This window comes from Lepisosteus oculatus, chromosome 3 (genome assembly GCF_040954835.1).
Source record: "Lepisosteus oculatus isolate fLepOcu1 chromosome 3, fLepOcu1.hap2, whole genome shotgun sequence".
In the NCBI taxonomy this organism is placed as follows: domain Eukaryota; kingdom Metazoa; phylum Chordata; class Actinopteri; order Semionotiformes; family Lepisosteidae; genus Lepisosteus; species Lepisosteus oculatus.
This window is the reverse complement of record NC_090698.1, coordinates 34,769,377-34,783,638: the sequence shown is the minus strand read 5'-3', so window position 1 is coordinate 34,783,638 and position 14,262 is coordinate 34,769,377. Positions and strand designations below refer to the sequence as shown.

The 14,262-nt window shown below is 35.9% G+C and overlaps 1 protein-coding gene across 3 annotated transcripts in view; it reads right to left on the bottom strand.

Annotated features, from left to right (window-relative positions):
• znf462 (zinc finger protein 462) overlaps positions 1 to 14,262 on the bottom strand; it is a 96,733-nt gene that overhangs the window by 37,949 nt on the left and 44,522 nt on the right. For 2 of the 3 annotated variants that reach the window (XM_015337355.2, XM_015337362.2), the window contains exons 5-6: positions 7,496 to 7,833; positions 6,680 to 6,798 (exon numbers count right to left, since the gene is read on the bottom strand). In XM_015337355.2, the coding sequence (XP_015192841.2) occupies positions 6,680 to 6,798; positions 7,496 to 7,833 (457 nt within the window). The remainder of the gene's footprint in view (positions 1 to 6,679; positions 6,799 to 7,495; positions 7,834 to 14,262) is intronic. The other variant, XM_006627049.3, reaches the window with a different exon arrangement.

Below are 14,262 nucleotides of genomic sequence, written 5' to 3'. Positions count from 1 at the left end.
AGACTGTACAACTTAGCTCTTCTTAGACAAGTTACTCCAGAGTTTTTAAAATGTTAATTAATGTTAATGTTAATGTTTCTTTATTAGCCCTATACAATTTCTTGCATTAGGAATGCGTCTTTTCGCATACCCCAGCTTTTCTCCATGGAGAAAATGAAGTGCTAAGACAAAGTTAGACAAAATACAGCAGGCTTTTTTCACCTTCAAACATATTGGTCAAATATAAGTTCCCTACATCAGCTTAAACAATTTCCTAAAATCCCTCGGTAGGTAAAAGTGCAACATTTAATAGGTATTGCATCCAGATGAGATGAGTAAGATCTGTAGAGAATTTCTACAGATCTATGTTCTGTTAATACTTAATTATTTTAAAATGCATATATGAGTGCACACATATGTATATGTGACAATAGCTGGTATAAATGAGCACACGTGAGGAGAAAGGTCTATAACTTAATTACAAACTGAAAGACAAAAAAATGTACAACTCACAGTAATATGTACAGTTGCAGTTCCTGTATAAATGATAAAAGGATATACAGCACTCTCCAAATCTATTAAATACCCTTAAATAAAAGTTGATTTCCCATGATAATCCAGGTGGATATTTAGTTGCTTGCCAATATAATTTAATTAAAAAAATTAAATTCTAGCATAACTTTCAATACTGTATGAAGAGAACATCTGTCAAAAAGTTACATATATTTCTAAATGTATAATAAAATTACTCACACCCTGACAATCAGTAATTTGCGAACTCCAGTTTTGATAACCTTCATCAAGCAATGGTAGGCTTTTAACAGGTTGTTTAAACTACTAAGCAGGGATATTTGACTATTCCACCATGCAGAATGTCTTCAGTTCCTCCAGGTTGCATGGCCTGCCTTTAATCTGATTTTTTAGATAACAGACTCAAGTAAACTTTGTAATACACATTTCTTTCATTTCAAACTACTACATCAGGACCAGATGATGCACAATGACCCCTAAGGTAAAACAGATGCATTTCTGTTCTTCACAGAAGAGATGAAATTCTATTTCATGAGCTTTGTTTTTCTATGCTAACCAGTTTGCTGGTGACTCAATCCAAAAACTCAAATCTGTATTTTATCAAACCAAACCATCTGATCCCATATAACATGGAAGTCAATTAGTTACCGATTGGCTGTTTCACGAAACTGCCTCAGACACCAGACATACAGGAATATGTATTATCAGTCACTAGGTACATCACGAAATGTGCTGATGATGTTACACTCACAAAAGAAAACAGAACTTTTCCTAACCAAAAACCATGGATGAACAGTGAGGTTTGCATCCTAATCAAAGCAAGGGATGCAGCATTCAAATCGGGCAATAAATCAGAACTAAAGTCAGCCAGGATCAATCTAAAGAATGGTATTGAACATGCAAAAAACACATTCAAACAGGAATTAGAGGAACACTTCACCATTAGTGACCCAAGGCGCATGCGGCAAGGTGTACAGGCCCTCACAGACTACAAAAGGAAGAACATCTGTGCATCTGCCCATGATGCATCCCCATCTAATGAGCTCAACACCTTCTATGCTTGGTTTGAAGCCATCAACACAGAACCAGCCAACAGAGCTGCACCCTCCGCAGCTGAGCAGGTGTTCTCACTGTCTGCAGATAAGGTGAGGAGATCTCTGCTAAAAGTGAACACGCGCAAGGCTGCAGGACCCGACGGCATACCCAGTCGCGTCCTCAGAGCCTGCGCCAATCAACTGGCAGGTGTATTCATAGTCATTTTCAACAAGTCAGTAGTCAGAAGGGTCACTAACTTTAAATTCCTTGGCGTCCATTCACAGAGGACCTCACATGGTCTCTCAATGCCACTTGTCTGACTAAGAAAGCGCAACAGTGCCTGTAATAATAATAATAATAATAATAATAATAATAATAATAATAATAAACTATTTTATATAGTGGCTCTAAAGGTGGCTTCTCAAAGCGCTACTTCCTAAGACGGTTGAAGAAGGCTAAGATATCTCCCCAGATCCTCACTAACTTTTACAGATGCACTACAGAAAGCATACTGACAGGTTGCATCACAGTGTGGTATGGCAACTGCAGTATTTCTGACCGCAAAGCCCTACAGCGGGTGGTGAAAACTGCCCAGTCCATCACTGGGGTTGCTCTCTCATCCCTCCAGGTCATTTATGACAGATGGTGCTTGAGGAAATCTCTAAGCATCATCAAAGACCTCACACACCCCATCGACAGACTGTATGATCCTCTACCCTCTGGAAAGCGGTACCGGAGCATTCAGGCCTAGACTACAAGACTACAAGGGGTTTTTACCCCCGCACTATCTAACTATTAAACTCCTAGCCTCTCTCACCTATGATCTGAACCCTCACAGTGCATTCTCTCTTTTATCAAATCTTAAACACACATTGAAATCCACCTCTACCTCACATGTCAAGAAGCTTACTCCCCATAATTTTCTATCCTTTATTTCATTCTGTTGATGTATGATTTTGCACATCTGATGTTGTTTTGCACATTACCTGTTACCTGTTGTTGTTTTGCACATTGCCTGTTTTTTCTGTCTTTTTCTCATACAATTGTATTGTTTTTTTGTACTGCTCTCAGAGCTAGTTAAGTAGCATTTCGTTATACCATATACCTGTATATGAGTATAATGACGATAAACTTGAACTTGATTTGATTCATGAGTTTAGCCTCGAATGGCAGTAGTAGACATTAATTATCTTAACCTATCAGCAACAAAGAGAAATTTACATGACAGGCTACCTCAAACTGTCAGCTACACGACTCGACTGTGAATGTTGCTTAAGCCACTCCTATTTGGCTTTTTAGTTATGGAGGCGGGAAGACGCCCCCGCCCTCTGGGTGCCTAGCTTGTCACCATCTTTAACTGCTCTGGGTCCGAATCGCAGTAGGAGGAGACATGTATGAAAAAAAGTTAATCCCAGCTACAATACAAATATATTTTTGTGGTGAGAGGGAGCAAAATATCAGTATTTACGCCTAGTAATTAGTGTTCGTTTTATTGTTGAAATCTAAACCTAAATATAAAGTTAAAATCTTGACAAACAAAGCAATGTAGAAAATGCACACTTTTTCTGCAACAAAAATACAGAGAAAATAAATCCTTTCTGACATCTCAAATCAGTTTTGAACAAGGTCTCCAAAATGAACAAGAAAAAGAGTATTTTCAGAGAGCAATTACGCTGTGTTTATGTAGAATAAATGATTAGATTTATGAGCAAGCTAATTGTTTATTAGTTTAAAACAGTGAAATTTCAGCTGCAAAAGATCGCACCAGAGACAGCACTATCCTTGCTTATCACAGACATTCAGGAAAGGGTGAATGAAAGAAGTCATGTCAAGTACAATAATTCAGTGATTAATAATAAAAGCTGTAGGACAAGAAACAAAACATATTGAAAACTTAAGCTTTTTAAGGCTAAAGCTAAAATTCAGTCAACAAATTAAGGCAAATGAAAATTTAGGACGTTAAAGTGCTAGAGATGTTAAAAATACAAAAAGGCAAAAAGTTTTAGAAATGGAGCAGGTGTTTGCAGGTGAGCAAACAGAAAAAAGCCATGACTAGACATACTGCAGAAGAGGGATGCAGGAACACTCACAAAGTCACAAAATGTGACAAAATCACAGACAGGTGTATGTTTCTATATACAAATATACAAAAAAATATTTTGTCACAAAATATAGTTTTGTTTCTCGTCCTACAGCTTTCATTTACAAAAGATATACAAAAGAACATGCAAATATGAAATAGATTTGGCAAAGAGTGAGAAGAAAATTAGCATGCATAAAAAACAGCAATTCTGTCAGAGAGCCTTATATGAATTAATAGCAAACATGGTTTCATGGAGGGCTTCTCAGACAGTTGGGCATTCAGGTAGAGGCGAAAGGATTTGTAAATATATTTTGTTAAAGCAAGTTGGTTATTCGCAAAACATAAAATACATTTTTCCAAGAATGTTTAGCCTTTGTCACTAATGAAACCACTAAATAAAGACATAAATATAGAAATCTGAAGATTTTTTTATTCAATGTTGGTAGCACTGTCAGGTTGTCAGGTTGAGATAAGTGTATATTTTGTTGAAGAGTTGCTGCAAGATTTTCAGAATAATTATAAATCTAGAAGGATAAAGAAAGTACAGAGACTGATCAGATTAGGATGCAAAGCCATTTAGCAAAGAGGGTGTGAGAAGAGTGACAAACTAGTATACTTTAGATCTGAACTAAGGAAAATCTGATCATGTTTCTCTATAACAATAATAAAAAACTTTATTTTATATAGAAACTTGTGGCATCTCAAAGTAATACAGTAGGTGTAAAAACAGTTATAAGGACCACAGATTACAAAGTAAATACATATAAGAAAGACAAGCAGTTAGAAGTTCTACCAAAAATAGAAAATGAAGCAAGCAGATACAGACAATAAGTCTTCTGAAAAGAAAGGTTTTGAGGTTAGATTTAAATGCATTTAGGGTAGGTGACTCTGATATCACTGGGGATACAAATCCAGAGAGCTCTGGGAAGTTGACTCAAAACCTGATAGGAAGCCAGTGTAAGGACTTGAAAAGAGGCGTTATGCATCCCGATCAGGATTCTGGCTACCAAATTCTGAATATATTGGAGATTACTCAGTGTGGATTTAATTTAATTACCCCAGTGAACAGGATGTGCATTTAATAATTCTAGAAAAAAAGCCTTTCTTGGTTTTTCTAGTTCCCTTTAGTGCGATGTTCCACAATGCTGAGTGATACATGGCTGGTATTTACATATAATATTTGTGATTTAAACTAATTAATACAAGCAGTTTTTTAGGATTTAAGTGTAGGCTGAGTTATTGCAGGATGTAAGACTAGAGATGTAGGTAGGAAAAAGATAATTTTGAGAAAGCTGAGGAATACACTTATAACAAGAACACTTCCTAATAGGGTTAGGCATACTTTTGACAAATTGACAGGAGATGTTATAGACTGCAGAGGAAGATGATAAAGTTAACAGACTGAACGTTTACACAGATACTGAAACGAGGATTGTAATTTAGATTTGTTTTTGTAGTTGCTAGCATTGAACTGTGTGTTGGATGCACATAAATTGAAGGAATGGGTAAACATAGCTGATGCTGATCAAGAGATCATAAAATGTTTATATTTAGAGGCAATTTGTTTAAATAACTAACTAGTTATGGATACTGATGTGCAAGATAGGTGGAAAGGCTGTTTCCTTAAGCCAGCACTATAAAATAATTTATTCTTAGTGAGATGCTGCCATTTCATAGTGGGTTTCTATCACTGTGTATAGTTACACAGTGCCTTTAGTTCCATCCATTTTCTATTTTTTTTTTTGCATATATCACACATATGGAAAAAAAACACGGAACCCAGAGAGGACATGCAAACTCCATACACACAGGAAGGCAGGAATAGAACAGAGGGCCCCAGTGCTGGAAGATAGCAATGCTCACTACTTTGCCACCATTAGGAATGGATGGATATCTTAGTTATCTTTCTAGTTCAGAGGTTTGCATGCATAATTTAATTTTGAAAGCCACTGAGACATCTGGTACTATTGTTGTATTTATGAAAAATAAAACATACAAAAAGCATACAAACAACTGTGCCACCCTATTCCTTAGTTAATACATTTTATTTTAACATTGTTAGCAAAATGTTTTGAATTATATTTTACCCTATTTTTTCTTTAATTTTGTATTTAACTTATTTTCTTATAGTCAGATTTAATGTATATTTGAACAATGAAAATGTATTACAGCGCTAAATTGAATATTATTGATTACTAATAGTTTATGCTAACACCTAACTTTCTTAATTAGATGTATTTAAAACAATGAACTAAGTTTAACATAACATTCAGAAATACAACTGCAAATAGTTTTGTGATGTTTGTACAGATTAAACTTTTCTAAAACATATAACAAAATTAAAGATGATTAAAATCTGCAATCTGTAATGTAATGTCATTAGAAAGTACAATAAGTTCCTGCTTTGTCTAAAGATGGTATCAAAAAGTAGTCTAATTGGTGAGAAAGCTGTGCTTAATGATAATTAAGGAACGTAGAAGTCAAAGAAAATGATTTACGTCGTTTCATTTTAAACAAGTTATGAATGCAGACGCAATTGGTGTCATTCGCACCCCGCTCTGTAGAACGGCCATTGTGTAAGACTGAGCTCAGTGCCTCCTCCCTCTCTTGGTGCCACCTTCCTCTCTGACGGAGCGCAGTGGGCAGAACACTATTTTCTGAGCCTCTGATTGGGAAAAAAAGACCTGCTGATCTGTCATACATAACAGGAAGAGAACAGACTGAGACCTTTTCTGTTTGAAACGTGTGTTGTCTTTATAAAATTCATGTATTTTAAATGTTTAACGTTTAAAGAAGTAAAAAACGTATAGCATACACAAAGATTCTAAGCTGATCACGAGGAAGAAAAATCACCTGTTTTTCGTGCATAAAAAGCGGTTATTAACTATTGAAACCTGTTTTTATAGCTTTTAAAGACATGCAATGTCTAAGTTAAGCAGGAACACATCATTATATAATTAGTTTAGAAAAAAAAACATTTGCCCAGTCTATTACAAGAAGACAATTAGCTACAGAGTGCAGGAAGAACATGTTAGCTGCAGATGTGCTTACCTGCATGAGATTTATGTAAGTGATTTTTCAGGCGACTCATGTAGGCAGATTTGAATGAACAGAACTTGCAACGAAAGGGCTTGTGGTGTCCATGGTGAGACTGCACGTGTCGATCCAGGCTGAGGGGACATAGCAAGTATCAGATGTCAATAAGAAGGAAAAACACACAGGAAATTCAAGACATCAGAAAAATCTATTTTGATATCAGCTTTCTGCAGTGAAGACATACCGAGGCACAGATATTGAAATAATGGAGCAACAAAAAGGTTGTTTATAAGCAACCATAAACAGAGACAATCCTTGTTTATTTGAATAGCAATGTATTTATATAGCTATTGTAAGCTATATAAATAGTAAACTTATTATTTCCAAAATTTAGCAATTCAAAATCAAAGTAATGTTTAAAACGACTCAAAGAGATGTGCAGCTCTATCTGTATTATGCTGTGGGGCTGAGGAAAATAAAAGGGTACCTTATGAATGTGTTATCATAACCTCAAAGAGTTCAGTCTTCCAGTACATCCTAACCCTCTTGAATAAAAGTGTAACATACAGTACAGCCACCATAGAAAACAGAAGGAAGCTGCGACAGATAATTAAATGAAAGGTTTCTTGCAATCACACACTATGTCAAGCCAAGCCAGTGTGACTGCTTCAAACACTTTTATAATGATAATCCTTAAAATTACAAAAAAGTAGGTAAAAAGCATGGAATTGCAAGAAATGTATTACATGAACCTGCTTAAATGTAATACAACTTCCCTTTGAATTAGGGTGTAATTAGATGCAAACCCTGCTCAGTCTTGGCTGTTCTTACTTGTGCCTGAAGGCTGACACAAACTGGCAGTATTGGCAGCTGTACTTGTCTTCTCTAGTGAACATGGCCAAGGCCGAGTGGCTCCTCTCATGGGAGCGGAGGCCCTGCATGGACATGAAAACACGGTCACACTGCGTGCACGCATGACCTCCTGCAGGCCGTTCCTTTATCTCTGTGGTTTCTTCAGCTCCCTTTTCCAGCTCTCTTGTCTCTGCAACAGCGCTGGTGTCAGCTGAGCCTCCGTCCACAGGCTCTACTTCTGCCATTTCTGCTTCCACTAGGCCACCATTGGCCACACCTTCCTCCGAAGGAGTGACCAGCATTTCTCCTACTTCCTGCTGAAAGACAAGACAAATAATTATTTGGTGCTAAATTTGTTTTGTCTTTTATTTTAATAAGTGTATTTGATTTCAGAATCTCTTACTTAAAACCCTCAACAATTTGACCTTTCTAAACTATATTAAAATAGTTTCTATTCTTGCACCAAAGGATGTGAATCCGCAGCACTATAAAAAGCAAGCGAATGTGGATAACACTTCAATTGGTTATCCAAGAAAACACTTTCCTAAAGAAAGTGACAGTGGCAGCATGCTATGTGCATAAAAACTGTAACAATGCTGAGGAATTTAATGTTTGATATGACAATAGGCTCAGTGGCCTTATTATTTTCCCTTAAACGCATATAGTGCCCTCCAGGAGTATTGGGACAAAGACAAAACTGTTTACAGTCATGTGATCATTAACAGTAACTGAGCCAGTTCCAGAGATGGCCATGTCCTTGAAATTACTTCCTCCAATGCTTCAAACTTGTTAGAAACTACAGATATGAGACAGAGGAGATTTGAAACAAAGTTTTATGGATAGAAACTATGAGACCTAGATACATTTTATCAAAATCATGGAAAGGTTCAAATTTAAAGAATTAAAAAAACAGATGTTAAAAAAACACTTCAACTGTAAAACATGATGGAGGTAGCATCATGGCCTGGGCATTCATGGTCACCTCTAGAACTGGCTCACTTGTCTTTTTTAATTATGTCAACAATGAATTCTGAATTTTATTGGATTATTTAATTATTGGTTACTCCTTCACCATGCAGCTTGACAATAACACAAATCATATAGCCAATTCAACCAAGAAGTTCAACATGAGGAAAAATGTGGAAAATCTTAGACTGGCTAAATCAATATCTGGATTAAATCCAAGAAAAAAATCAACTCAGAACACCGAAGGAAAAGGCGAGAACAGGCATCTTGAATTAACTGTGTTGAACAAAGAAAAAAGTTTCTGTTATAATTTGATCAAATGTATTCAAGGAATTACACACAAAAAAATGCAGTTTATTGTGCTTATCATTCATGTAAGTGTAATGATCACAAAGATAAACTGGTTGACTGTAAATGAGAAATAGTTTTGACTTATTTTCTCAATACATTCTATGGATGTGTATACTTTTAGATCTGAGCATCTACTTAAAAAAACAATTTTGAAATATAAGTGTCTAGAATAAAATGGTTTGGTAGCTTTCAATTTCCATTGGGTTGTGTTATACGAAGGTTGCATAAGATGAATACAGTAGTTTGGTAAATACTAAGACATTTAACTTTAACTGGAAAGGTCTGACTATCCAGACCTTAATCTTACAAAGACCTATGCAATCCTAACTTCCTCTGTACCCACAGCGATGTACACATTACTCTTCCTCCTGATCTTCAAAGAGGAAATACATTAACTGCCTTAAGCATTAAGTGGTTCCCTATGCAAAGAAATAGCAAACTGTATACTTTTAACTTTTTGTTTTGGAAAACCATCTTACACAGCACTTTCTAAATGCACTAGTATGGTTTGCACATATGCAGGCATGCATCGTTGGGCCTTTTCTTGGGGGCATGGTACTATTAATTCTATTCAAAGGTTGAAAGTGTTAATGTATTACAGGATTGTCATCTAAATATTTTTATTTCAGATCAACAGATCACAGCTTTCATACTTGCATACTTGAGTGAACATAGATTTTCCTTCCAGGTATTCCAAACCTCATTTTTATTTCCTCCTTGGAACAACTCATCACAGATGTTATGCACTGTTTTCTGCAATCAATCAACATTGCTGGCTCCTGGGCTTGCAGGAACAAGCCTTGGTCTGGCCATCTTTTTGAGATGAAACACTGAATCTTTGGGGCTGTCTTTTAGCCAAGTACTTGGCAACCTCTCTGGAATACTAATGTTGAAATGTGACGAAGTACCCATTGCTTATGAGATTTTGTAATGAAACTCTCTGCTTATCATCCAAGGCCTCTGCTGCAATAAACAGACTTCTACTGTTTCCTAAAAGCCCTATATGTTATCAATCTTTCTTAATACCAAATATGTATAACTTAACTCACAAACAGCTGAAATAATTCTTAGGAAATCTCCTACTTTACCAGATTTAAGTGAACCATTTTTTTCAAGTTAATAAAGTTACTAAAATATTTGAAATATACAACAATCAATAAAGCACGTCATTTTAAGTACTTTAACACTTCATAATATTAAAGGTATACAAATTTGCTTACTCACCAAATTATTTTCTAAAAATAAGTAATCCAATAGAAATAAGAAGAAAACTGCAAAAAGTTTAAAGCATGTTTCTTCTAATAGTTCGCTAAGGTTGTGATATTGCCTACCATAACAAAAGATTCTGCAAAAAACAGTCCTGTACAGAAAAGAACAATACATAAACATATCCTAAGAACCTTAAGATGTTAATGCAAATCTGGAAAAAGTAAAAAAAACATTAGGTTACATTAGGCTTCTGGTCAATCTTGGCCCACATGGTTGCTAGTACCAAAACAGAACTACAACGTTTACTGTACCTATTACTGGGGCATCATGCAATCGCAAGGGGACTAAAAACAAAATATGATCCTTAAATAGCATACGTTCCTTTTTCTCTGAGTGACAATAAAGAGATTTATTCTGCAAAAATACAGGGCTGAATATTTATAGATACAAATAGTTATCACAATGAAATATTACATTTTGAAGAATAAACCAGAGAATCTGATGTTTCAGACACATGACAGATATAACCATTTTCTTGCAGTAAATATTGCAATGGTAACAAATCTAAGACATTAATCTCTGGAATCAAAATATGGCCTTATGAGTTCACTCTTCCTTCAGTAAACACCACATCAGTGTTGTTTGTGAACCAAGAACATTATAGGAATTCCTATTTATCACTATTAGTGATTTAACTGCATCAGGTCATGACCTAGGGTCACCAAATGAGGAACAGCTTGAACACAGCAAGGAACCACAGAAGACTCATAAATCTATTTAAAATCATGACAGCTTAGAGCTACTTGTATGTAATGCAGTGATTTCCTAACTTATTACCAAGTTGGTGCTTCAACATGTACAGCAGGACAAATCCTTTTAAAGTGCTGCTTGTATGTGAACCCTTCATCTTTCATATGTTTTAGACAAATTATCTTAAATAATCTTTTATCTGAACTTCAATACTTAATGAAGATAACCCAAATAACAAACACACATACATATTTTCCTGGCTATCCTCCCATGAATACCGTTGCTATTCAGCTTGTGTCGTATTGTTGATGTATAAACATGGACATCAGAAACCAGCTGCAGCAAGAGAGACCTGGGGTTCTTTGGATATCCTGTAAGTTTTCTTGTTGCTATGTGGGATCATTTTGAAGGATGTCCACATCTAGGTAGGGTCTTAAACTTTTTTCCATTTTTTTTTTCCAATCCTATATGGGGAATTTAAAAACCTGTATGGGGAAGACCAATTTGATTACATCTCTTACCTATAAATAGTAGAGGGTGTCCTAAACTTTGTCCTGGTGATTGGCTCTTTGATTGGTTAACTTGGTACCCAATTATTTTAGCACCTGGATATACTAACTTTGTTGACTGACTTTAATTTTGCACATGCAGCAATTCTTATTTACCTATTTCTTTTTCTACTGCATGCACCTATTTGTCAAAACAATACGTAGATTATGTGGATACAAAAAGTTTCTTTTAGAAAAGTGTTAGTTTTGATTAAACAAGGATCTATATAGGAAAATATAAAGAACTATAGTAGGGGTCACAAACTTTAAAGTAGCACTATATAAGAAAACGTAGTGTTGTTTATGTTTCATGGCTACTTTGTAAATGCTAGGGCTTGTGTGTAAAGGAGAAACCATGAAAGGACACACACATTTTATGGTGTGGTTGCATAATCGTGTTAGGGGCCATTATTGCAAAGTTTAGTTTCTTGTTCTTGTTGACAGTAAGTACACCTCACAGCACTATACTACCTACACTTTAAGAACAGTAATGTATCAAAAGTAACACCAATGTCAACACATTCCATTCCAACATCCATTCCTTTCAATTCACAAGTTATTGTCCCCAAACTGCTAAGACCATGACTTTTGCATTCAGAGACTTCATTCACTAATTTACTATATGAGTGGATCTCAACCCAAAAGCAGTAATACCGCCTTGTAGCTTGATCTTGTCAGATCTCTAAACCTAGGCAAAGGGGGTTCTTGTCAATTCTAAATAGAGACATAAATGTCCTGTGTAGATTCCACTCTGGCCTTGCTCAATCTGGCCTCATTTACAATGTCCTTCTTAATTCAGCTGTATCTCTCTTCTCTACCTAATCTCCTGTGCAATGGATATGCTCGTGCAAAAAGACTAATAAACATTACCAATGTGAATATTGGACATCACTGACAGGTGAAACGGGTCCTCTCCTGTACATTTAGAGTTATTAGAATCCCTTCCATAACAAATCCAAGGAAATATCATTAACAGTCATTCTGTGAAATGGGCTGGGCAGATAGGTATGTGACCATCAACCTTCTCTAAAGAATGCTGGTGATGTGGCAGGGCTTTACAGAATGGAGGTGAAAAAACACTTGTTAATAATTCTGCTTTTCGATTACAAATCCCTCCACTACACAGTGGTGGTAAAACCTTTGAACACTCTTGTCCTAGACAGCCATGTATGAGAGTCTGTTGTCACCTGACATGTAGCAAGCTCTGCTGTGTCCAGTAAGAGTACCAGCTGGAAGAGTGACATCACTGCATCCTTGTAGATACTTGGCAAGTTCAGGGATGCACAGATAAAACAGACCAGGGAGATTAAAGCGTATGTTTTCACTGTCACCTGTTACCTGTCACTGATCAATTGTGCACCAGCAATCTTGACTTCAACTGTCATCGGGTGCTACAATTTAAAACTAAAAATAATATTGGAACTTGGGTGATAAATTTACCGAAAAGTGTCAAAAAAGGTATATTTTGTTTTACTGCCAACTGGTATAAGTTTATGGATCTCTTTTTAAGAGATAGTTTTAAAGTACCAGTAATGCTGATGTATTGTAGCTGAACTGGCAATGTTAAACTAATTGATAACAACATTATGATTTCTAATGCAGCTACCTTTAAACACAGGAGACAGGTTTTAAACATAGATTTTTTTAGCTGTTGGATTGAGAGAGTCTTGGAATTCATGGTATTTTAAAGAAGCAATCTCCCAATAATCTAGTCAGTTACACAATACCCAGAGAAAAGCAGTTAATTGAATTTCAAAACTTTAATGTTCCAAATCTGTTCCAAGTGCAACTTGAAAAAATAAGAAATTCTGCTTACGTTGCATCCACTAGGATATCAATGCAAATAATACAGAAATTGCAAGAAAAATAATACAGGACAGAAGCCAATTAACATCAGCTCTGGTATACAGCGCTACACGATTAGGTAATTGAAAAAACACAGAAAAAAATCTAGTTTACAGCCATCCCACTAATTTGCTCTAAACAAATACAGTATTTTTTTTTCTCCCCATTTATATTGGCATTCTAAAAATTGCTTGTGTTTAAAAGTTTGTCAGAAGTTAATCAGCTCAATATAATAAAAGGACAATACAATATTGGAATGGTCTACTGTGGTGACCAGGGTCACGGCTGAAGGAGATGCTGTCTTTTGGTTGTTATGTTAAAGCGACGTCAGAGTGAGAAGGACCGTGCACGCCACTACTGCTACTACTGAATTACAAACATTCCATAATATATCTATAATATTACAACTAACAATCTTTATATAAAGTTTTACTTTGTGTTTTCGATTAACTATGCCATTGCCGATTAACTATGCAGACTGCAGAGAGTAAGCCCTGGGTCACGGTCAGATAGGGGTCTAGACCCCTTGCACATCAGTCACCAATCCGACTCAGCAACAGGTTCTCTGCTTTAGGTGGCAGCGCCTAGCAGCCATCTTCAGTGAGTCTCTGAGAATTGAATTAAAAACTATTAATGACTTTCACACATTTGAAGCAATGCTTCTTAAATAGCACCCGAATCATCTACATACATTCTTTTCGTGTACAGACCCCCAGGACCATATGCATTGTTTATTGCTGAATTTGGAGAACTGCTCTCTGATTTAGTTATTAATTTAGACAAAGTTGTAATATTAGGTGACATTAACATACATATGGACATACAGACAGACACCTTCAGTAAATATTTAATCTTTCCTTGACTCTGTAGGTTGTAGACGGCATTAACAGGACCAACACACATATACAATCATACACTAGACTTAATTATCACTCACAGAGCTGATAGTCCATCCCATCAATAACTCTTTTTATGACCACTCTTTAAATACTTTTGAGATTCGACTGCCCTTGATAGCTGCAAAGGAGAAGACTATTACAACATGACACATCAACAGGGGTACTTCATTAAATTTCA